Source organism: Amblyomma mixtum, chromosome 10 (assembly GCF_055824585.1).
Source record: "Amblyomma mixtum isolate Tamu chromosome 10, ASM5582458v1, whole genome shotgun sequence".
Lineage (NCBI taxonomy): Eukaryota > Metazoa > Arthropoda > Arachnida > Ixodida > Ixodidae > Amblyomma > Amblyomma mixtum.
The window spans coordinates 6468201-6491250 of NC_143021.1; the positions used below are offsets into that span (position 1 = coordinate 6468201).

At 46.3% G+C, this 23050-nt stretch overlaps 3 protein-coding genes across 5 annotated transcripts in view; 1 reads left to right on the forward strand and 2 right to left on the reverse strand.

Moving 5' to 3' along the window:
- LOC149325055 (epoxide hydrolase 1-like) overlaps positions 1-1753 on the reverse strand; it is an 82806-nt gene extending 81053 nt beyond the window's left edge. Inside the window, exon 1 of the mRNA XM_089563687.1 lies at positions 1600-1753. The gene's annotated coding sequence lies outside the window, so the exon portion shown is untranslated. The remainder of the gene's footprint in view (positions 1-1599) is intronic.
- LOC149325058 (zinc finger HIT domain-containing protein 1-like) lies at positions 11-1586 on the reverse strand. Its single transcript, XM_089563693.1, has one exon. The coding sequence runs from the start codon at positions 760-762 to the stop codon at positions 283-285; it is 480 nt and encodes a 159-aa protein (XP_089419819.1). The 5' UTR covers positions 763-1586; the 3' UTR covers positions 11-282.
- Bem46 (abhydrolase domain containing 13-like protein Bem46) overlaps positions 1176-23050 on the forward strand; it is a 53864-nt gene continuing 31989 nt past the window's right edge. For 2 of the 3 annotated variants that reach the window (XM_089563691.1, XM_089563690.1), the window contains exons 1-4: positions 1177-1560; positions 9931-10162; positions 17449-17549; positions 21916-22169. In XM_089563691.1, coding sequence (XP_089419817.1) covers positions 1293-1560; positions 9931-10162; positions 17449-17549; positions 21916-22169 — 855 coding nt within the window. In that variant the 5' untranslated portion in view covers positions 1177-1292. Of the gene's footprint in view, positions 1561-9930; positions 10163-17448; positions 17550-21915; positions 22170-23050 lie in introns of all 3 variants that reach the window. The other variant, XM_089563692.1, reaches the window with a different exon arrangement.

Sequence of the window (23050 nt, forward strand, 5' to 3'; positions counted from 1 at the left end):
CAATAATGCATCATCACACAAGCATAAATCAGTATTGCAGGGTATCACTAATTGATGACGCTTTTCACTGTAGCCTGCACAGTTGCCTGTGTTCAGATTATGGTGTCGAAAAAGGCAAAATCTCAATAAGTGGGAACGTCGACAGAAACGAGACGCAGAGACGCACGTGCAAAGAGGAACACTGTCTTCAAGGTCATTACACGCGCACGGTTACACAGACCAGCAAACCGAACCAGCTCAGCTGCGCAAAGGTTCAACAGCGGCAAGAGGGCGAAAAAGAAACTACGCCGTCCACTTCAAACAGCGCGTGTCGCGATGCACCCCGAGGCACTTGGTAGAGCAGTACCTGGAACCGCAGGAGACACACGTGTAGTTTGACTGGAAGCCACAAACGGCGCAGAAGTGCCTCGGCGGCAGCTTCGACGGGGGCACGTTGGCGTGGCTGTAGTTCGGCGGTTCCGGGTTGCTCGCCTGGTGCTCCTCCAGCAGGGCGTTGAAACCTTTCTTGAAGCGGGCCTTGAACGGCTCGCCTTTGCTCCGGCGTTTGCGCTTCGCTTCGAGCGTTTCCTCGAATTTCGGCGCTTTCTTGTGCATCACCAGATTGGCGTGCGGATCGTCGTGGAAGTTGTCGTCCTCAAGCCCGTCCACGGCCTTCTTCTGGCGGCGCATGCGGGCCGCAGAGTCGAGCACGCGCCGCAGGTTCGCGTCTTTCACACGCCCCGACTCGCGCTTGTCGCTCACCTGGTAGAAGGATGCACTCATTTTGCGCCGGGAACTTCCTAGGGTTTACCTCCGACTGTCCCACAATACGGCACCTCGGTATGCACAGCACCTACTACACTGTTCCAGAAGGCCTTCTAGAACACTGCACTGCACGAACCGACCAGCGCGTGCGATTCGATGGTCACGATAGTGCTGCTGCTGCTGTTGTGATAGAATGAAGAGGAAAGTGCACGGGCTTGTCGAGTCGACTGGTTCTAAATGGGCCGCTATCGGTGCCGTATGCCGAAAGAATACAGTCGAAACAACGAGATGCGAAAGGAAAGATCGAAAGCCTACAACGCACGCCACAACAACAACAACCGCACTAGTACACTGTAACCGCACCTTATGAATAGCGCTCGGTGCGGCACGCAGCGGAAAAGAGAGCGACGCGAGCGCCACCGCTGATAGCAGGTTATTAGTGCCCAGTGTCGCGCCTGGTCGTGCAGTGGGGGCCCGGAGATATTTCTTTCGGTTTCTGGCCATTAGAACCAAATTGGATGCGTTTGTCATGAGCGTCGAGCCCGCCGATGGTTAAGGTACACCCTCCGCAGGGCAATGGATCGACGCCATCGGACACCGAGGGCGTGCGGCCGCCGCGCGCCCCAAAGATCGCCGCTTGCAAGGTCCCCGAGAGCAACCCGGACTTTGCCACCATCCGCATCGTCAGTCGCGTGGTGCTGTTCGTTCTCAGGAAGTGCTGGATGGTCTGCGGGGTTTCCTTCGTCACGATATTCGTCATCTACTGGTACTGCAGCAGCATCCTAGCGCTGCTGCTGCTAGTCTTCGCAATCACAGGTAGTACCGCCCGCCCCAATCTATCCCCGCACCACTCACCGTTGCGGCGTCTCGTAGCTGTAGTAGCGGGCGTGTGGGGCTGCTGCTGCTAACACGAGGCGGCGGCCTTGTGGCCGTGTCGGGGAGAGGAGGAGGCAACCTGTCCGCTGCTGCTTCCTCCTACCAGATAGCGGGCGTATTTCTGGCGCCGATAGCTCGCGGGTGTCATGCGCTTTTCAAACGGCCCCACGATACGACGAACCCCCGTCGAGTGCAGGTGAACGTAAATCTGGCCATAACTGGTTGTGAGTACAGAATAAGGCGTCCAAACAAAATTTCTCATTCATCGAAGACCACACCTGAGTGGATTGCGTTCGATTCAGTTGACGCGATTCAGAGGACAGCGACCACAGCTCTGCACAGACTAGTCATGCGTGCACTCTGCGACCTCCAAGAGTGAGAAAACACTGGTCAGAAAAGGTGACACAGTGGGAAGCACAATCTCTCCCCCATTATCCAGCATAAGTTTACAAGAGGGTTTCATTGATTGGATTAGGAAGAGCAAGGGATAACAGCCAAGGAGCACACCTAACTTTCTGGCACCCCCTGCTATGCTTGCCTTCTCTTGGAATCCACTCCGTTACCCTTAAGGACCAGCGGTTATCTTGCCTTCGCATTACATGCCCTGCCCAAGCCCATTTCTTCATCTTGGTTTCGGTAGGATGTCACTGATCCGTGTTTGTTCCCTCACCCACTCCAACCGCTTCCAATCTCTTAACGTTACACCTATCACTTTTCTTTCCATAGCTCACTGCATTGTCTTTAACTTAAGCTGAACCCTTTTCGTCACCCTCCTGAAGTTTTATCATTCTTAGTGTTATCATTGGGGCTCTTCCATGTCCATTTCCTGTTCTCGAATTTGTGGAAGAAGGTATTCATGATCCATGAATTATTTAATTATTTCTTTCTGTGAACTCTACTAATAAGTCCCCCCCCCCCCCCCCCCCCCTGCTGTTCCTAGAGCCTGTATAACAGTCGCTGACTGCTTGGTGTCCAGCTTCCTTCTTCCCTACCTGGGCATTGATATTGCCCATTAGTACACTGTCCGGTGTTTTTACTTTGCTCATTGCCAATTCTACTGTAGAATTCTTCTGTGTTGCCAGTTAAATCTTGTTTGATCAGGAATCCCACATCTAGTTCTTGTCTGTCTGCTAATCCACGATTGCATAGTGCATGACATTTTCATCGAGCATATTCATGTGAAACACAATTACTGTCATTCACTGACAGCTACACCGCATACTTCATAAGTCGTCTTGCGCAGACTGCATTTTTTAGGCTTTTCGAAAGCCTTTGATAAAGTGTGTTATCAGTTGTTACTTCATAAATTATGCCATCTTGATCTCGATCCTGATGTCTCCAGATGGATTGAATCTTTCCTGCTTAACTGCTGGCAATTGGTATCTAATGACGCTACCTCACCGCTTACTAACATGATTTCTGGTGTACCACCAAGATCCGTCCTTGGCCGCATTTATTTTTAATTTATATTAATTACCTTCCTTCTGCTGTAGCCTCTGCCTTCCATCTTTTTGCAGACTATTTTGCTGGGAAAGCAGTGACCACAATGACATAGACACTCTCCAGTACGATCTTAATCTTGTCTCTCACTGATGCAGAACATGGGAAATGGAATTAAACATTAACGTCAGTTCATGCGTGTTTTCCGCATGTCTAAAATTCTTCCTTCATATTATTTGAATGGCATTCCTCTTGATTCGGTCACAGCATATAAGTATATAGGCATTCTTATTGCGTGAAAGTTAACATGACGTGCTCGTATCGAATATATGACTAATAGCGCTAATCGCATATTAGAGCATTTACATCACAACTTCTCGGCCGCTCCGTCGTCCCTGAAACTTTTAATTCATAAAACACTAATACGTCCTAAACTTGAATACGCAACATCCATATGGGACCCTATGCATGAAAACCTCATAACTTTTCTCGAACTTATCTAAAATAATTCCGTTCACTTCTTTTTTTCCCAACTATAACTACACCGCAAGTATCTCGGCCAAGAAAGCTCACCTATTCCTCCCATCCTTACAATCTCGCTGGGAAATCAGTTGCTTAACTCTTTTTCACAAGGTGTACCCCCACGTTACGCTGCATGAAGGTTTCCTTTTATCACCCACATACATTTCCCGTTCCATTGTCACAAGGTCAGGATTGCAAAATGCCTTGCCAGCACCTGTTTTCAGTCTCACCTCCGTCGAGTGCAACCGCCTTGCCCCTGATATTGCAGCCACTGGAGATAACCTAGGTTTTCGCGAGGTACTAGCTAACTTTGTATATCCAGGAGGAATTTGTTTTCCAATAACATTAATTCACTGTATTGTGTTCATTGTTTTGTTTATCTTATGTAACCCACTCCCCTCTATAACGCCTGTGGTCCTGAGGGTACAATAAATAATTAAAAAACCTTTTCTTTAAGGATAAAGTTAGGAAAAAGTGAGTTTTGAGAAAAACGACAAAGAAGTTACAGAATAATTACAGATCCCATAAGCAAGTGTCCAGGACGGTTAAAATCTACTATAATGCACATTTCGAGATACGCTGTTTGTCATGTGTCAAGCAATCTTTCAGTGTGTGCACACGAAATTTAATCCTGATGTGCTTCAAAATGTCGTGTCCCTGAGTTGCCGTTGTTGACATGACACGGTACCTTACAAACTTCAGTGCTGGTAGGCTGGCATATAACCATCCCATGTGTTCTAAATGTGAGTGTTTTATTTGTTAAATACAGACAAAAGGAGACATAGACGGTAAGAAACAATTATTGTTAGTCTAACCTGAGAAATAAAGAAGTTTATTTATTTATTTATTTGCCTACTTTAGGTGCCTACAAACAGCATACCTGCCTGGGATGTGGTGCACTATTGTAGTCAATCATGGTACAACACTTCAAGCATGCCCGATGTGTAGGCGAAATAGGTAGTCTTAAGAGTACAACAAATGCCCACAATTGCATTGTTGAATAGTGTAGATGTATTAACCTTGTAATGAATGCGCAGTGATAGAGACATCTGTGGTTGCCAGCATGACACACCCGATGGCTTCTTGCATTTTGCCCAAGCACTGTCGGTTTAAGTGCAGCGATTAGCTCAGGTCAGTCTATTGATCCTTGCAAGCATTCCTGTAAGAATAAACCACCACGGAGTTCGTGCCTTGTTGACAGTGGAAGAAGATTCAGTTTAGACGGTAATCGATCGTAATCGGAGTAGAATCGCCTCCTGATATATCGATCAAATGGGATACAAGCCAGCCGCCTTTGGACGTGGTCAATCATTGTGCGCTGTACAGATGTCAGAGTTCCATGTAATGCTAGAGACTTGTAGAGCATGAGAAAACAGTCTTTGCATTTGAATTGCTTAGTTAAGCGCGCGACTGTGCTCAAAGTCTGAAAACTTGGGGGGGTTTTAAATAATTTGCATGGGCCTGAAAGTTGACTTCACTGTCAGTATATACTCCTAGGTCTGCAGCTGCAAAAATTAACTAGTTATTTTGGTGTAAACCATGTAGTTTTTGTTTTGGGAGATGCAGTGGGGGTTACAACTGTGGCTGTATCTTTGGAACAGTGTTAATTAGAAACTTAATTTTGTTACAGTTTATTCACAAATAAGCGAGTATTTTGGTGTAACAAATTTTTAAAGATTGATTTTTTTTTTTCTAAAAACTGCTGAGTTTCGAAAGTGCCCTCGTATCTTAAAAGGGACCCTGAGAACAAGTGCATCAATTCCTTTTTGCTTGTAAAAATGGATTATTGGCTCTTTCAAGCTTTGTTGAAAATTTTCCAGCAGCAAAATGCCATTATTGCTCAGAAAAAGATTAAAAAAAAAAAAAGGCTGCCACTGTCTGGAAGATGTTGAAGTAACAAGCGTTAGCTGTTTGGTTTACTAGGTGGTCGTTTCCACAGTGCTATTGTAGATGGCGCTACAAGTCTCAATGCGAGATGTGCTGTTTTCTAGTTGCTGCCCCCAGATGGCCCTGTGATCTCGGGGTGGTAGCAGACCCCTCGAAATCTCGAAACGTGATGAGTAATACCCCTGCCACACGGCAAATTTAATGTCATTCCCATCGAATGACATTCGTTCAAAACGACATTAGTTTGCTGCCACACGAGAAAATCTAATGTCATTCGATGAAAACGACATTAGGTATCGAATGAGTTCCCTGAACACATTCGCCTGCGACGTCCGAGCTAATGTGTTCCCTCGACACCAGAGGCTTGGTGAGAATATACACCGAAAAACACGATTACAAAAACGTCACAAGCACTGTAATATTTCCGCGTCCCTACGATTGTGCTGTCGTTCATTTATGTATATAAAAATGCCAAATAGAATTGGAAAAAAATAAAACTCACTCTCGCTACCAGCCTTGCGTGGTTAACATTCACAACATGGCGACGCCCAGCTCACCCGCTTCGGACCGAATACTGCATCGCCGCTGCATTTTTCGACGCGATAGCTTGCTCTAAACGGTTGTATTCGCTTTTATTTTGTGCATTCTCATCCCTCCTTAACAATATAGGTTTGAAATATCAGCCGCTTTTGAGATAAATTTCAGAATTTCTTGATGCTAGGCTTAACTATGCACGGCGTACACTGTCGTCATAGCAACGACCCCGAGCGAAGTATTTCTCCAACTTTGCACTAGAATCTACATTTTCATTTCATCCAATTGATTTACATTAAAAAAAAACAAAGCCTTCGAATGCATTCATTACTGCCGTTAATAAAAGAGAAAAACTTTTTTTCGGCACTGAGTTCAGGAGGTTTGACTCGCTATCGTCTAGATGGCGCCACAGTATGTTATGCTTCTCGCGCGCTACGCTAGTCACACCCAACCACCGTGCTCCCTACTAAAACTGTTGTGAGGAGGGGCGGCAGTGCGCGCAAGGTGCGCCTGTAGCATGCGCAAAGCTTTTGCGGACGCACAGCTAATACTGTCTAATTTCACCATAGAGAGCATTTCACAATATGACGCCCGCCATTTGCCTGCCGCCGCTGGCTGAGGTTTGGCTTGGCTTGGACTTGTGGTGGATAGCAGTGATCAACACGTTATTGAAATCAACGTTTTTAGATCCCTCGCACAGCGCGCCTATCTAAATACGTTGATTAAAATGAGGATGAAGATTTTAGAATCGGTTTCCATTAGCAAAGCAATACTTTTGGCAACGTATTGAAGCATACATCGAAATTTTTGTATGCTGTACTCACTGTACTCTCTTTCCATCGCAATCGCCATCATTTGCAAATGACATTAGTTTTTGCCGTGTAGCAGCGCGCAGAAAAAATGACATTAAGTCGAACAAATGTCATTCGATGAGAATGACATTAAATTTGCCGTGTGGCAGGGGTATAAGAGTTCAGGCTCTTAAAATTGTACCTATGTTTTCCTTTGCACACAGTTCAAACTTGCCCACTCAGCAACAACACGGACTCCATGAATGCTGTGCAGAAGGGTATGGCAGCGTAGGCTAGCCTCAGAGATCCGCAGCATAGGAACTCTGAAAATGCACAAATAAGCCCGTGCTGGCAACATCAGTAATTCGTAATCGGTGTTTTCTATGTTATAAAAGCTCTGTTTTTAGTGTGATTAATCTCTTTCTGTTTAGAAGTTTGTAATTTATCCCTACCGGCGAACTTTTAACTTGTCCCCTTTGAAGACGCATTTCAAGATGGCACTTCTTAAGGGAGGACATGACTTTCAAATCGGGAAAATAATAAAAAAAAAATCAAATTATTGTAGACACCAGATATCATATCTGTAAGGTTATTTTAATCACATGCCAAAATATTTTACCTGAAATCAGCTCAGAAGTTACTTTAAAAAAATGTTTTCGGGACTGTAGGTACCGAAAAGGTGGCTGAAAGCTTCTCAAATTCCAGTTTTTTTGCTGGAGTGTTTTCCAGCTTACAGAAAGCATAGCAATGGCTTCATGAATTTTCGTGCTGTTTGTTGCATTTTGCTCTTGATAAATTATTTATGCAGTGATGTTCTTATATTTTTGATTGGTTTAGTTTGGTTTATTGGGGTTTAACGTCCCAAAGCGAATCAGGCTATGAGAGACGCCGTAGTGGAGGGCTCTGGAAATTTCCACCACCTGGGGTTCATTAATGTGCACTGACATCGCACAGTACACGGGCCTCTAGAATTTCTCCTCCAAAGAAATTCGGCCGCTGCGGCCGGGATCGAACCTGCGTCTTTTGAGTCAGCAGCCGAGCACCACAACCATTGATCCACTGCGGCAAATTACATTATAATTTTTTTTATTTCGTCACTAATTTTACATGACAGTAATGAGTGCATTATACAAGCGTCCATATAACATTCTGTGTATAAAAATACCAAGCTACTAAAATTATTCGCAGAATGTCATTGTATCAACCATTGCTTTGGGTAAAACTTAGTGACTACAGGCTATTATTACCTTGTATTGTTGTCATGCAAGGCTTCCTGCAAGCTTGGTATGGCAATGAAGCATATAGAAATATGAACTGTCACAACTACTGAGATATTTGAGTGAAATTTTGTATTTAAGCAAATTTCATTGCATTACACTAAAAAATAAAAAATTCTCCTCCGAAAGCCACATTCCCCCGACACTGAGAGGAAACTAAAGTTGACCTTTAATGCCTTCTAAAGAAAAAGACATTCACGTTGAAAGTAGCACTTTCGTAACGTAGAAAACATCGATAAATGGATTTCGGGTGTTGCCACCACTCGCTGATTTCAAAAATAAGCTGTTGCATGGTGACAGTTTTTAGGGTGTGGATCTCTGAGGCTAGGCTGTGTTTCCATTCACTTGAAAACAGCGGTCACGGAGGCCTTTTCATTCAGTGTCGAAGCTCAGAAGTTTAAGTGGAGCTGTGGGAAAATTTTGTGAATGCAATTTCCTTGGCAGTAAATGCATCTTTTGCTGGTGGGCTAAAAAATTACCTGGGTTGGGGCAGTTGAGGGAGTTACGTGCGAGCACTGTGAAAGCATTCCAACTCTATTCGATTCTATTCTACTCTATTGTAGTTGATACATTTGTAAGTGCTGATACTGACTGTTACAGGTTAACATTTCATAGTTAATTAAAAGACTAGCGCATAAAACTAGGACAAAGACAGAGAAGGAGACAGGACGAGCGCTCGTCCTGTCTCCTTCTCTGTCTTTGTCCTAGTTTTATGTGCTAGTCTTTTAATTAACTATGTCAAACCAACTAGCCCAGCTTTCCGCCTTGATAACATTTCATGTTTTCCCTCCTTCGATGACGTCACACTGTTTTGTGAGAAGGCCACCTCTTTTTGGCGATGCTGGATCTTCTTGTCGATGAGCCGCCGCGGTGGCTCAGTGGTTATGGTGCTCAGCTGCTGACCCGAAAGATGCGGGTGCGATCCCGGCCGCAGCGGTTGAATTTCTTTGAGAAATTCTAGAGGCCTGTGTACTGTGCGATGTCAGTGCAGGTTAAAGAACCCCAGGTGGTCGAAATTTCCGGAGCCCTTCACTACGGCGTCTCTCATAGCCTTAGTCGCTTTGGGATGTTAAATCCCATAAACCAAACCAAATCTTGTCGATGAGTCGTCTAATGCTTTCACGTTAAAAACCACACTTCTTTGGCTCAGTGGCTTTGGCGTTCAGCTGCCGATCCCGCTGGTTTGATCCAGACCGCAGTGACTGTACGTCTGTGCCGGTGAAATGCAAAAACACCCGTGAATGTCAGGGCGTGTAAAAGAAGCCCATGTGTCGCTTGTTGAACTGCGCAAACCAAACGAATGAATAGCAGCATGTGCACAAAGGGCTGTAGAATTGGTTTTTGTTCAGAGCAAATATTGTGCCACATTTTTGTTAGCGTCCCTTTTAAAATGCAGATTCCAGTGAAGGAGTACTTGCAGCTGGGCTTGTTGGTGCGTATTCTTGAAAGACATGAGAGCGCAAAACGGCAACACAGACGAGTAAGGGAACAAGATGAGCGCTGCACTTTGAACAGGATTTATTCAAGGAAGAAAGTTTATATAGCCTTTGCCCTTATCCATGCTCTTGATCGCAGACATTCACCTCTCACAGATATGCATGAAGTGCAAGTGAACTCTCACAGATATGCATCAAAAAACAGCATTTCACTTGATGCATATCTGTGAGAGGTGAATGTTTGTCAGGTGCGATTAGGGGCATGGATAAGGGCAGAGGCTATATAAACGTTCTTCCTTGAATAAATCCTGTTGAAAGTAAGCAGCGCTCGTCCTGTTCTCTTACTCGTCCGTGCTGCCGTTTTGCGCTCTCGTGTCTCTCGCGAAGATTCCGGTGACCTCTGAGGGTGCTGGTGTGTTTCAGGGCTGGTGTACCAGGTTGGGGACTGGCTGCTCTACCACCCGGAGCAGCCAGCGCACTCACGGCTGTATGTGCCCTCGCCCGGCATGCTGGGCCTGCCCGCGGAGAGCCTGCAGCTGAAGACACGCGATGGCATCACGCTGCACGCGTGGCTCATCAAGCAGCCGCCCGAGCTGTTCAGCCAGGCGCCCACCCTGCTCTACCTGCACGGGAATGCGGGCAACATTGGACACAGGTGACATCATCATCATCACCATAATTCCACTATGGCGATCATCGTTGTCATACTCGCCTACTGCAGAACAGAAGCCTTTTCCATCACCCCTCCAATTAACCCTGTCCCATATCAGTCCCTTATTCTGGCAGAGTGCTCTACCTGCACGGGAATGCGGTCAACATTGGGCGCAGGTGACATCATCATCATCATCATAATCACCACAACGGCGATCATCGTTGTCATACTCGCCTACTGCAGAACAGAAGCCTTTTCCATCACCACTCCAATTAACCCTGTCCTGTATCAGTCCCTCATTCTGGCAGAGTGCTCTACCTGCATGTGAATGCGGGCAACATTGGACACAGGTGACATCATCATCAGCAGCAGCCTTACTACGCCCACTGCAGAACAGAGGCGTATTTATTTATTTATTTGAATTTCCTGCAGTGCCGTGACAGCATAATTGCAGGGGGGATACATACTACATACATGTCAAACAAACAGCATGGGCTACCCAGTCAGTGATGCATGGTAATGAAGAAGGAAATGGAATGAAAGTAGTGGCATGAACTTTGTGCACACATATCAGGTTTACTTAGGGTACCAATGCAAAACAGAGGAAAGCCAATGAAGTGTAAGTGAGCATTCACACACGCCGCAGGCTCTAAAACAGTGCTCAAAAAGCATTCTCAGACCGACATTCAACAACAGCATGAGGCAGCTCATTCCCTTTATTGGTGGTATGCGGAAAGAAAGAGTGCTTGAAAGCATCAGTACAATATTCCGTCTCGCATATTTTCCATTCATGATCGCATCGTTTCGATGTGAAATAGGGTGGCAGCATATATGTTTTAGGGTTTATGGCAGTTTTATTAAAATAAATGTGGTAGAGAAATTCTGGTTTAATCTGTAATCGGCACTCCTTAAGGGAGTTCCACTCCAAATCCTGCTTAATGCTGCTACTGTGAACCCCTCCAGTTACCCCTGTCCTGTATCAGTCTCATCCGTCAACGTTACCCACCGATACTCTGCTGCCCTTACCTTCTCATGGAATCAAATGCGCTAACCCGTTCAGGCGCCATTTTTTGTTTTGACTGAAATCAGTTATTTTTTTTCACCTAGGTAGTATATTCAGGCCTCAGGAAAGGGAATTTGTTAGCTTTAAAACGTGAAAGATGAGCAGGTAAGTTCTTACAACGATGTGGAGAATTCCATTCAAAGTGTCAGATTCGTTAGAAATAGTCACATCGAAATGTTCTCGTGTGTCAGGTAAGCACCCTAGGGATCATGGAATCGCTTTGCATTTAGAAGATGCACATTACGCTCGAAATTGAGCAAAAACAATCCATGTTTTCACTCTCTGCAAAATCTGTCTGCACAAAAACGGCGGATGAAGTGCTACCTGGCTCACTCTTATGTGAAATATTGTTTACTGCATTCGCTACATGGCACAAAAAATGAAATTATTTGCAAAAAGAAGGGGTGCTCCATTTGACTGAAATAATGAAATCACTGTTAGGTGCTCCAGTTTCTCAGAAAAAGCTTTAAGTTTGCCGCTTACACAATTGTGTACAAAGCAACTGAAAAGGTTAATGTAGCCCTGGTTACCTTCTCTGTCTGTAAAAAGTGGAAAGCCGCTGGTGGAAAGGGTTGTCATTGCACGCTGGCGGTTAGGTGCCAAATGAACTACTTTGCAGTACTGCATTTTAGTGCAGCATTATATCATCATCATCAACAACAACCTGACTACGCCCACTGCAAGACAAAGACCTCTCGCATGTCTCTCCAACTTACTCTGTCCTAGCATTATACCAGGTGTTTCACCTAAGATGTTCTGCGATTTTTAAAGCCTAGCTTTTTGATTTAGAGTGCTTTTTTTGGCATTGCAATTGTCAGTAATGTAGCGCACCACAATACAGCTAAGACGTGCTAACTAGTAGGTTGGTGCGCTTATATTGAGTAGTTAGCTAACCTTTCAGTAATTACTGTTAGTCTCCTTGTTTACTGAGAGATGTGTAGCTCGCCATGAGTAATATCCATATCAGTTTTAATGCGAAACCACTATTCGATAGGCAAACCCCAAGCAAGGTCTTGAGATGTTTGCTGGTCTGTGCCAAGTCAAATGAATAAAAATAAATCAAATAGATATTCCCGCGACAGGGATTTAAAGCCACGCCAGCACAAACAGCTCAGCTTCGGTGGCCGGTGTACAAGAATGCTAGGCTGTGGCCGCAGCTGAGCCCGCCTCGTGTTGAAGGAGTTTAGACACCTAATTTTGGTGGCATGTTTTCTTCTCTACAATGATGCGGAAGACACTACTGTGCATGAATCACCATGTGGTATTCGCCTGCAATCACTAAATAATTTATAATCGAATTTTTCCTTCATGCATTTTCGGTTTCCGTTTCAACAGCCGAGCGATGGCTTTGACGTCAGAGTGTGGTTATACGTCACGTGAGACATGGAAGCACTGCGATATAATCGCCGCTTCATCATTTTAATTCACTATACAGTGCTGAAGCCAGACTTCCTCAAGAGGCAGAATGACAACGAATGTGGAAGCAGCGATTATATGGCAGTTTTTTCATGCCTCCATGACCTACAACCACACTTTGACGTCACAGTCCTCGTTCGGCTGTTGAAACCAAAACCGAAACAGCACGAGAAAGAAATTTGACTATAAATTATTTAGCGGTCATAGGAGAATACCGTGTGGTAATCCATTTATAAAACTAATGCCATACACGTCATTACAAACAAGAAAACATGCATGTAAAAATTAGATGTCTATACTCGTTTAAATTGCAACACACTCTTGCGCTGTGCATTGCACATCGTGGTGTTCACCAACTTCCATCTGCAGCATGAGGACAGACGGAGAATTCTCTGCCTTCATCATCGTCATTATTGTTCATGCAATTCTGCTTTCAAACGCTTGTAGAATTTAGGCAAAACTTCTCAGTTATTTTTTTAAACACAGTTACCCTTTGGCACTGTGGCCCAACAAATTTTGGCTACATCGTGCCAAAATACGTGCACTTTCAAGGAGCTTGCAGGCTAAGTAACCCCTCCAGTGCCGTAACTCGTCAAAATAGCAAAAATATTTAGGGCCACAACCCTGAGGGTAACTGTGTTTTTGAAATCCTAAAAACTGACATGGATATTACTTACGATGGGCTGCATGCCTTTCAGTAAATAAGAAGACTGTCAGTAATATAGTTTAAAAGTTCACTTTTCAATATTAGTTTGAAGGTTATTTTCATTTCCATAAGAAATGAGGGACCCGAGGTAGAAAGTGAAATGTTAATTCACTTGACAGTGCTCGGGCACTATTACGTGTCAAGGCAGCGGGTTTCCAATTACAAAACTTAATGCGCCTTCAGCAGGGACAGTAATTAATACCGAATACAGTTACTAACATTTTATATTCAATATGTATTGTTCTGTCATGTGCAAACTTCAAGGCTACAACACATCACGAAGGGGCAGAAAATACGAGCGCCAGATGAACCTGTATGTCTGTTGAGACACGCTGGCTCGAGTGTATGAGCTTGAACTCGCCAGTTCGCAGTGAGAACCCCCGTGCAAATACGGTAACACGAACCACGTTTGCAGCCCGATGTGTTCAAAATTGTGTTGCCCCCAAAAGGGCGCAGCTGGGTTTATGAGTCGCCCATCTCCCACAGCCTAAGCGGACGCCCAGACAACTAGGCCACGATGGTTCACACCAGACCAACATAGCATCAAATACAAGAAATGCAGTAGAAAAAAAATAGAGAAAAAAAACTACATTTGTATGAGAAAAAGTGACAGTATTGTTTTCTTATCAACATTTTCTATTTTGGTGTAGCATAAATACCGTATATTGCCGATTATAAGTCGACTTCGATTATAAGCCGACCCCCTTTGGGCAAAAAAAAGTGAAGACTCCGAATTTAGGTTGATGCTGCCGCACCCTGCGGTCCTAGCTCGCCCAAAAAGTTTTTCAGAGGGCCGAGTCTTGAAGAAACATTTATTCGTGCACGAAACATCTCTGGCTCGTCGTCGCTTGTGAGGACACAGTCGCGATCATCATTTTATGAGCCACTGCTGCCACTAGTCACTCAGACTCTTGCTTCCCTGGTCGTGAACCCACTCTTGAACCGCCTCCTGAATGGACTTTGGCCCGTGAAAGGAACGGCGTGTAGCAGCGCATGCAAAAAGCTTGCTTCTTTGTTTTCTCTCAAGCACTTTTCTCCATTGGGCATTGACACAAACCACATACACCGCTCTTAGCTGTCTCGTAGGCGGTGCGACGTGCAGAAATGGCGAAAGGCACTCAACAGCATTGCAGAACAACACGCGAAAATGCTTCTCGTCTCATGTGACTGGTCACGTGTGGTCTAGTTTTGGATTGGATTGGATTTGTAGCTGTCCCATTTGCATCAAACATTGCCAGCCCGCCCAGCTTTGGCCGTTTTTCCATGGAATGCCCACGGTTTGTCGATAACAAGTTGCTATCATATGAAAACAAACCTTTGGTGCATATCTCAATTAAATTCAAGTTTTTTTAAGCAGATCCACTTTCGCACCGTGTCTGACAACTATTACGGAATTACGAGCGCACGGGGCGTGTTATTATCTGCGACTCGGTTGAATTTACTTTTGACCCCGCATATAGGCCGACTTTAAGACTCCACATATATGTCGACTCCAATTATAAGTCGGCCCCCCAACTTTGGAAGGACATTTAAAAAAAAAAACGTCGACTTATGCGCGGCAATATATGGTAGTTAACCGTGAGGGCAGAACATGCGGAGGCGTGTATTTGACATGTATTGTCTGTGAGAAAGTTATTATCCAATTATCTGTTTACTGTTAAGCATATGTTCTTCTAAGTGCTGCTAAAGGTGCACTAAAGAGGAATCTGAAATGCTCTTTTTACCATGGGAACTCAATCTACACACTCCGAGCATTCTTAGAAACTTCAAATTATTGTCCTGTGAGGCCAAGTTCCCTATTAAATCTGAGTAAGCGTCCCCAGCTCCCGCCTTTTTTTTTAACCCCTTAACCGTTTTGGATGAGCTGTGCTCATCCCTGCCAAGCCGTCCCCAAACTGTTTTGGACGACTGTAGCTCGTCCTCGCTGAATAGGTTCTTCCCTTCAGCGTTTCAGACGATCAGCGCTCGTGTGTGGCTTAGATGGCATTTTGCTCAGCAGATGGCAGCACTGACCTGTTTATTTCGTTTTCTTCTACCGCATAAACGTTTTTTTTGTGTGGCAACCTGGGTTTAAAAATGGCACCCGGCAGAGGTGACGCGTGTATTCCTGGCCCGTCTTCACGGAAAAGACGCTTTTCTTCGTTGTCATCTTCTTGAGACGATGGTGACTTAGACACTGAAGTGTACATTGTTTCAGGGAGCGAGGACGACAGTGATGACGTTATGCTGAGCAGTTTTTCCGATGAAGAAGAGGACAGCTCAGAAGCGAACTTTGCGGGCGTGCGTCAGTAGATGAAGATCAGTGCCAGTAGCACACCAACGCGACCCCCTCAGTTTCCTTTTCTGGCAGTTCCTGGCAAGACATTCACTGTAAGCTAGCCTGATGATGGTCATTCTTTAATTTTTATCGCTCATTACCAGCCGGAAGTTGGTTTTCTGTATTGTGAGGAGTAATAAACTTCAATATGCTAATTTGACTTTGTGTTTGCTCCAAATATTTTTCAAAGATCGAATGCGTGCTTTTTATTGCAATAATAATCGAAATCAGGAATAAAAAAAAATAAGCAGTTGTGTTAAGAAATTCGTTGATATAAAAAAATGGTGAAGGGGTTAACTCGCCTCTGTAAAGAGGAGGAGTCAGCCAACACCTGCAGTACCGTTCAGCCAGTTGCGTGGTGGCTTCGCTTTCGCTTTTATTTTGTGTTTAGGTTTCCGTGAATAAGTAGCTTCAGTCGCAGACTACATAGCTGCAAATTAGGCCCACAGAAATAAAAATACGTGTCAACTGTTTGCCTTCACCCATCGCTACGTATCACTGCACTGATGACGGAGCAGCAACCAGCCACTCAGCTGACCAAAAGGTGCTCCACGCGTTGGTTGACTCCTCCTCTTTTTGGAGGCGAGTTAAAGAAAGAAAGGCGGAAGCCGGGACATTTAACTCGATTTAATAGGGGGAATCGACCACACAGGACAATAATTCGAAGTTTCTGAGAATGCTCGGAGCGTGCAGATGAAGTTCTCGTGATAAAAAGAAGAGCTCAGAATCCTCTTCAGTGCATCTTTTAATTGGCAAGTGAGGCTATTGTGCTGTCAGTGGTAGTTATTTTCTGCTTGCGGCAAACTGCTAGTAGAGATATGCATTGTGCTAAAATTCCTAAAAAGCGGTAGGCTATGAACGTTGTAGTTGTCCCGTGCTATATGGTGCCACATGAGCTGGTTGTTCAGTATGAGCACGAGTTCTGCCATATTAGCCAGTTACTGAGCAGTTTGTTCCTTTGAGGACTGAGAGGACAGCGCGGTCCAGAGACAAAACACACACGACGAGAAGGGGGAACACCTCTGCTCATGGCAGGTGAGTCTTATGGGCTGTCCGGATTCCCCTGCTTGCGAAAACTGCAGGCTGGGCTAGTTTGTGGTGGTTCGTTCTGTGCAGGCAAGCAGCACCCTGATGACAGCCAGGAGAGTGAAACACGTGCAGAGCACTGTGCCTCCTAGGGCGTGTTCTTTTGTGCTTGCTGTTTGGTTAGCCACCAGAATGGGTCAGCTTGTTTGCTTGGAAGGGAGATAAGATTGTGTGCTGTATTCACCTGCACCAAGGTTTGCACCTTGCTGGGCTGTTTATTCATTCAGTAGCTTGAGTAGCTCGGCATGTAATGCAAAGGCAAGATAACCGTCGGTCCTTAAGGGTAACAGAGTGGATTCCAGGAGAAGGCAAGCGTAGCAGGGGGCGGCAGAAAGTTAGGCTGGCAGATGAGATTAAGAGATTTTCAGGGATACGGTGGCCGCAGCTGGCAAAGGACAGGGTTAATTGGAGAGACATGGGGGAGGCCTTTGCCCTGCAGTGGGCGCAGTCAGGCTGATGATGATGATGAGCTTGAGTGAGGCCCTTGCATGAGAGGTGGGCTTACAAGACTGCCTTGATAGAAGAGTGGCTGCTCTTGAATGAGTGGGACTTGTATGGAGGAGGGCCCTTGTGCGAGCACTGTTGTGTTTGGCACTTGAGTACAAGTGCAGTGGCGGTAGCGTTTCTGTTTGGAGGTGGGGGGGGGGGGGGGGGGGGAAGCGGTTATGCCTGGAACTAACTGTGGTATTATACACACGCAGGCTTCCCAATGTCGGGGGTCTGTTCCACCGGTGTGGGTGCAACATTCTGCTGCTGGAGTACCGGGGCTATGGCCGCAGCGAGGGCACGCCCAGCGAGGAAGGTGAGGGGGCTCTGCTGTTCCCATTTATGGGGCTGCCCCGACATAATACTCCTAAAGTTCTCTTTTCCCTGTAGACCACAGGTGGTCGTTCCCTCCTTAGTGTAGGAGTAGTGGACAGGTTCAAGATGGTCAAGTTCCTTGGGCATGGTGGGGCCGTGCATTACGAGCAGTTCATTGAGGGTGTGAGAGTAGATAAATGGTGGTAGAGGTGCTTGCACGTGATGTATTCAGAGTTCAGTCCACGTTGGACGGTTGCAGCATTGAGATACATGGGCACTGTGTTTAGTGCTCACCAAGGTATTGTGGGAGGCTCTAGAGCTGTAGAGGTGTGCTAGAGAGCAAGCCTTAAAAAAAAAAAAAAATTGAGGACATTTCAGCTTCGCTTCTAAGAGTGGAACACGACAGTGTGTTGGCGCGCTGCCAGGGAGTCCACGGAATGCAATTGCTCATTCGACCCGAATCCTTGCCCCTTGGACAAATGGCTCGGAGGCTCTAGGAGGCCTGTGAAAGCCCATCTGCCTCCCGGAGAGATCATGACCGGGCTGCAGTGACGCTGCTCTCTAAATTGGCCGCTGTGCATCTCCATTGTGATTCTGTGTTTAGAGGAAAGTAAAGGCGCAGTAACTGTCTCACATATCCGTGGACACCGCAACCATGCCGCGTGGGAAGGGAGGAAGTTTTGTAGTGAAAGAGAAAAGACAGAAAGAGAGGCCGTAATGGAGGTCTGCATGAACCACAACAGCACACAGATGCGTACATCACAGGCGCTCGGTCAGTTCAAGTTCCATGGCATAGCAGAAACATGATGCACAAAGATCCGGTCACCGCTACGTGCGAGTCTGAAGCCCGAAGAGGTCATAAAGGGTTGCACCTACGCTGCCACCCGCAGGGGCGAAACCGTCGTGCTATCAGCGGGCGCCATGTTAGGACCAGTGACGTCTTCAAAGGTTTTGTCTGGCGGTCCTCCAAATAGACGATATGCGAAATTGCTTGGTGGTCTGGCAACACCGCGCCCACAACTTCCGGTTTCCATCTTGGCGCGGTCGAGCTCGTCGAGCTGGTGCATCGTTTGCTATGCGTACTTTCTTCTTGCGAGTGGAATTTCAACAGGCAAGCTTCAGCTGCTGCGTTGTTTTCACAGCTGATCTTTGACTAAATGTATACGTGCTTTCAATAAGCGCCAGCTTACTCCTACCGCGTCCTCAGCTTCGCTTGAAGTCTGGCGCTGATGATCGCAATAATCGGCACTCGAAAGTGGGTTGGAAAGTCGAACCGTGACCGTGTGCTGTTGCCGTTTTAATGCTCGCATTAAAGCACCAGTTCAAGCATCACGCATTATCATGGCTATTTTATTCCCAGGTGGACGCAAATTCATCTGGTAGGGTAGCGAGCGGTTATTTTGCGGTGAGTGCTCACGTGTGTTGACAAACTTCTGTGACAGTGCGAACTTTCATTCGCGCCGACGCCAGGAGCTTCGTGCATTGCAGTATAATCACACAAGACCCTCGACCAGCTGCGTAATTCGATTCATTTACTGTAATGTGTAATGCGCATCCGCGGTTTTCAACGTCACCGTTTCAGAGCCCGGCGTCGGTTGACTTTCGGCACAATTCGTTGAAACCGCGTCCTGCTTAAGACGCAGTCAGTCAGTCGACATCAACAAGAGGAAAGTAGGCATGCACATATAATTCAAAATATTGTAAGCAAAGACGCAGCTTTTTTTTTTTTTTCAGATAAGCACTGAGCCACCGCGGCACCTTGATTAGAGAAAGATGCTACAGCTGTAGGTGCATGCACGGACTCGATACGCTGGTCAAGCTGTGTGTGCAGGGGCGAAATTAGCATGTTCGGTTGCTTCCGAAACTTAATTAGCTTACTCCCAAACTTGGACAAATGGCTTTGTTGCGAAGCAAGCTGTTGAAGCTTGCCACAACGATAATAAAATCTGATGGCCTGAAGCGTTTTCAGAACACTGTTGCACGAACTTTCTAGCTTAGAAATGCGTCCCTCCTTCATAATAAAGTAGCTATATTATTCGCTTTTTTTTTTAGATTTTCGGCGCCGCAGATATGGAAGGTATAGGAATCCTCAAGAAATAAAGCATTCGCACCTCAGTTTTTATACGTAGGGTGTATTGCTTCATATGCGTATGGTCCAGAGAGTTTGCTCGCCCTTCTAAAACTAATTGAACGCGGGAAAAACTTAACTGAACACGTAGCAAACTAAGCTGTAATCTTCAACAAAACTTGGGTAGGGCCTAGTTGGTACATGATGTTGTGAAGGTAAAGGATGCGCAATCAAAGGACGAACCACGAAGAAAGACACAGGGACAAACACAAGCGCTTGTGTTTGTCCCTGTGTCTTTCTTCGTGGTTCGTCCTTTGATTGCGCATCCTTTACCTTCATAAGCTGTAATCGGCATATGGCTCTTCGAGTGAACTTATTTCGCCACGGCACGAGCGATTGGCCCGCTCAAAAAAATTACCTTCTCTATTACGTTGTTCAAGTATGCGTCTATATATATTCACGCCCGACCGGGGAGTTGATAAATGCACGAAATCGGCTTCTAATTTTGATCACAGACAACAAAGGCTGTGGTCCTTATTCTTAATTTAAACGCAAATCACCTCGAGAGATTTGTCAAAAATCAGCGCAGAAAGCGAAAGCTGCGCACTGATCCGCGCGCTGACACATGATACCTCGCATGGCGTTTTGTGTTACTAAAACGTTGGGACGGAGTAAAAAAAATAAAAAAAGCGAAAAGCTGGAACGCACCTAGTTCTGGCACGCACCGTAGTGTCTTTTCACAGTGGAGAGGGTAGCGCAACACTGCATCGGCATTTTACTTTTCAAACAAAGCGCAGCCGTTTTAACCCAACGCTGGGCAGCGGTTTCGTTTTCTGTACCGTGCCAACATGGAGGACTTAGTTCTCGGAGCGTCGAGAGATGGCGCTGCGCATTTCGCACATCGTCTATTCAAATCCACAATGCCTGTGTGGTATCAGTGCGTTATCAGTGGGGTTTAAGAACCCCAGGTCGCCAAAATTACTGAAGCCCACCACTACGGCGTCCCTCATAGCCTGAGTTACATTGGAACATAGAACTCTATAAACCCAAGCTCAAATCGGACACTATCATAACACCACCTATTGTACCTCAGTGAAGCTATTCTCATTTACTTTCATCTCTACAACATAGATGGCGCTGCTTTGCCACAGATCATGGCAGTCAGTTGAAATGGTTTATAGAGTAGAACGAGACTGTTATTGGGACCTTTTAAAAATTCGCACACTCATAATTACTCCTGTACTCATCAGTACACAGAGACACTTCACAAAGTCAAATACCACAACGCATTCACTAGGTGCAGCTTTATTTATTTCGAACCAGCAAGCCTTCATAGCATGTTCTGCACTACCATAGTTTGATTCCCTGTATCTCCACAAGGTTTCTTATTTGGAGATTCTCGAGTTTCGTGTTACAGTGCCGACAACACCGTCAACAATGCTGAGTTTTTACAATCTGTCAGTTTTTCTCAGTTTTTCTGATAATATTTCTTATGGTAAATGGTACTAGTTTTGTCATTTGTATCACTCTATGATTCTTGTTTTGTGTTGTTCTGTATGCTTTTAGGTGTGTAATCTTTTTTCATTCAAATAAGTGTTTGCATTCTTTCTTGTACCTCACTCACTGCTCTTTACTGATGCCAACATCTTTATAATTTTTTTGCCTCTGCTGTCTCTATATTCATTCTTACAATTCTTTTCACAGGAGGTCCCGTCCACAGTCTCTGACTTTGGGACCTCCTTCTGTATTCCAGTGTTTTTTATTGCATAAGCAATGTTATGACAGGTTTCAGCCCGTCTCGTCGGGGCGGCCACGAGGCACGTTTGACCTTGAAGGGCGGCGCGAGGCGCGGTGCACTTAACTGTAGCCGCGTCGCTGCTGAGTGGAGGCGCTGCCCTTGCTGCGCTGTCGCCAGTGCCGGAGTGTGGAGAGGACGCCGGAGAACGGAGAGGGGGGGGGGGGGGGGGGTATAAAATGCATTCGCTCGCTTGCCGGCTCCATCATTATGCCGCCTGATAAACAGAAAGGGAGGCTATGTCGGCTTGATGAAGCCAGGAAATGACAACGGAGACAGATGAAGAACGCGAACAGCGCCTTGCTAAGCGGCGCGCTCAAGACGCTGCTAGACGGGTCTCTATCAAAACCGAATCGTCTACAACCGGTGATGATCGCGAATGGAACGCTATGGATGCTTACGCAACCTACCTGGTTTAACCAAAGCTAAACCCCAGCAATTTTTTTATTCTGGTGCCATAAACATGCAATAAACGAACCTTGAGATGCCGACACCGATGTGCAGGGCTGTACCTGGACGCCCAGGCGGGCCTGGAGTACCTGCTGTCGCACCCGGGGCTGGACCAGACGCGGCTACTGGTGTTTGGCCGGTCCCTGGGGGGTGCCGTGGCGCTCGACCTGGCCTCGCGGCCGGACCAGGCCCAGCACCTGCTGGGCCTCATTGTGGAGAACACCTTCTGCTCCATCCCCGAGATGGCCCGCGTGCTCTTCGGCTGGCGGCTGCTGCGCTGGCTGCCCGACTGCTGCTACAAGAACCAGGTAGCCTCTTTGTCTCCCCAGCCGAGGGGCTTCGGATGATGATGATGTGTTGTAGTGGCGGTCGTGGCTGGGAACAAGAGACTTTGCACGACGGTGGGTTTCAGCACCGTGACAGCCTTCACCTGACAACAGAGGAGTGACCTCACATTAGGCTTTGCTCATGTTTTCCCACTATAACTATCATCGCCCTGCCGTGGTGGCTCATTGGTTGCAGTACTCGGCTGCTGACCCGAAAGATGCGGGTTCGATACCAGCGGCGGTGGTCGAATCTCAATGGAGGAGAAATTCTAGAGGCCCGTGTACTGTGCACGTTAAAGAACCCCAGTTGGTCGAAATTTCCGGAGCCCTTCACTACGGCGTCCCTCATAGCCTGAGTCGCTTTGGGAAGTTAAACCCCAATAAACAAACTATAATCATCATCATCATAGCCTGAGTACGCCCACTGCAGGGTAAGGGCCTCTCCCATGTCTCTCCAGTTGATCCAATCCCACACTGGTCAGTGCAACGTAACATGGTGCACTGTTAGTCAGTAGACAGTGCATATGCCTTATGTGCAAGAGACCCATGGCTTGGATGCCGCTGCCACTGCAGTAGCCCTCGGTCCCCAGTGGCTGCAGAGCATCTGATCAAGGCTACCCGGTGTTCACAGGCCAGCATTGGAAAGTGAACCTGGCTATGTTTAATGTCAGAACTTTATGGAGCGGGGCTAGTCTATCAATGCTGCTGGATGAGCTGTCAGGAATGAAATGATTACTACATAATGTAAAGGACATGTGCGAAGGACAGTGCTCAAACCTTCTGCAGTAAAACCTCACTTACCCGGATCTCGATAACTCGGAAATTCGGTTAACTCGGACACGCACCGCGGTCCCGGCAAAAAT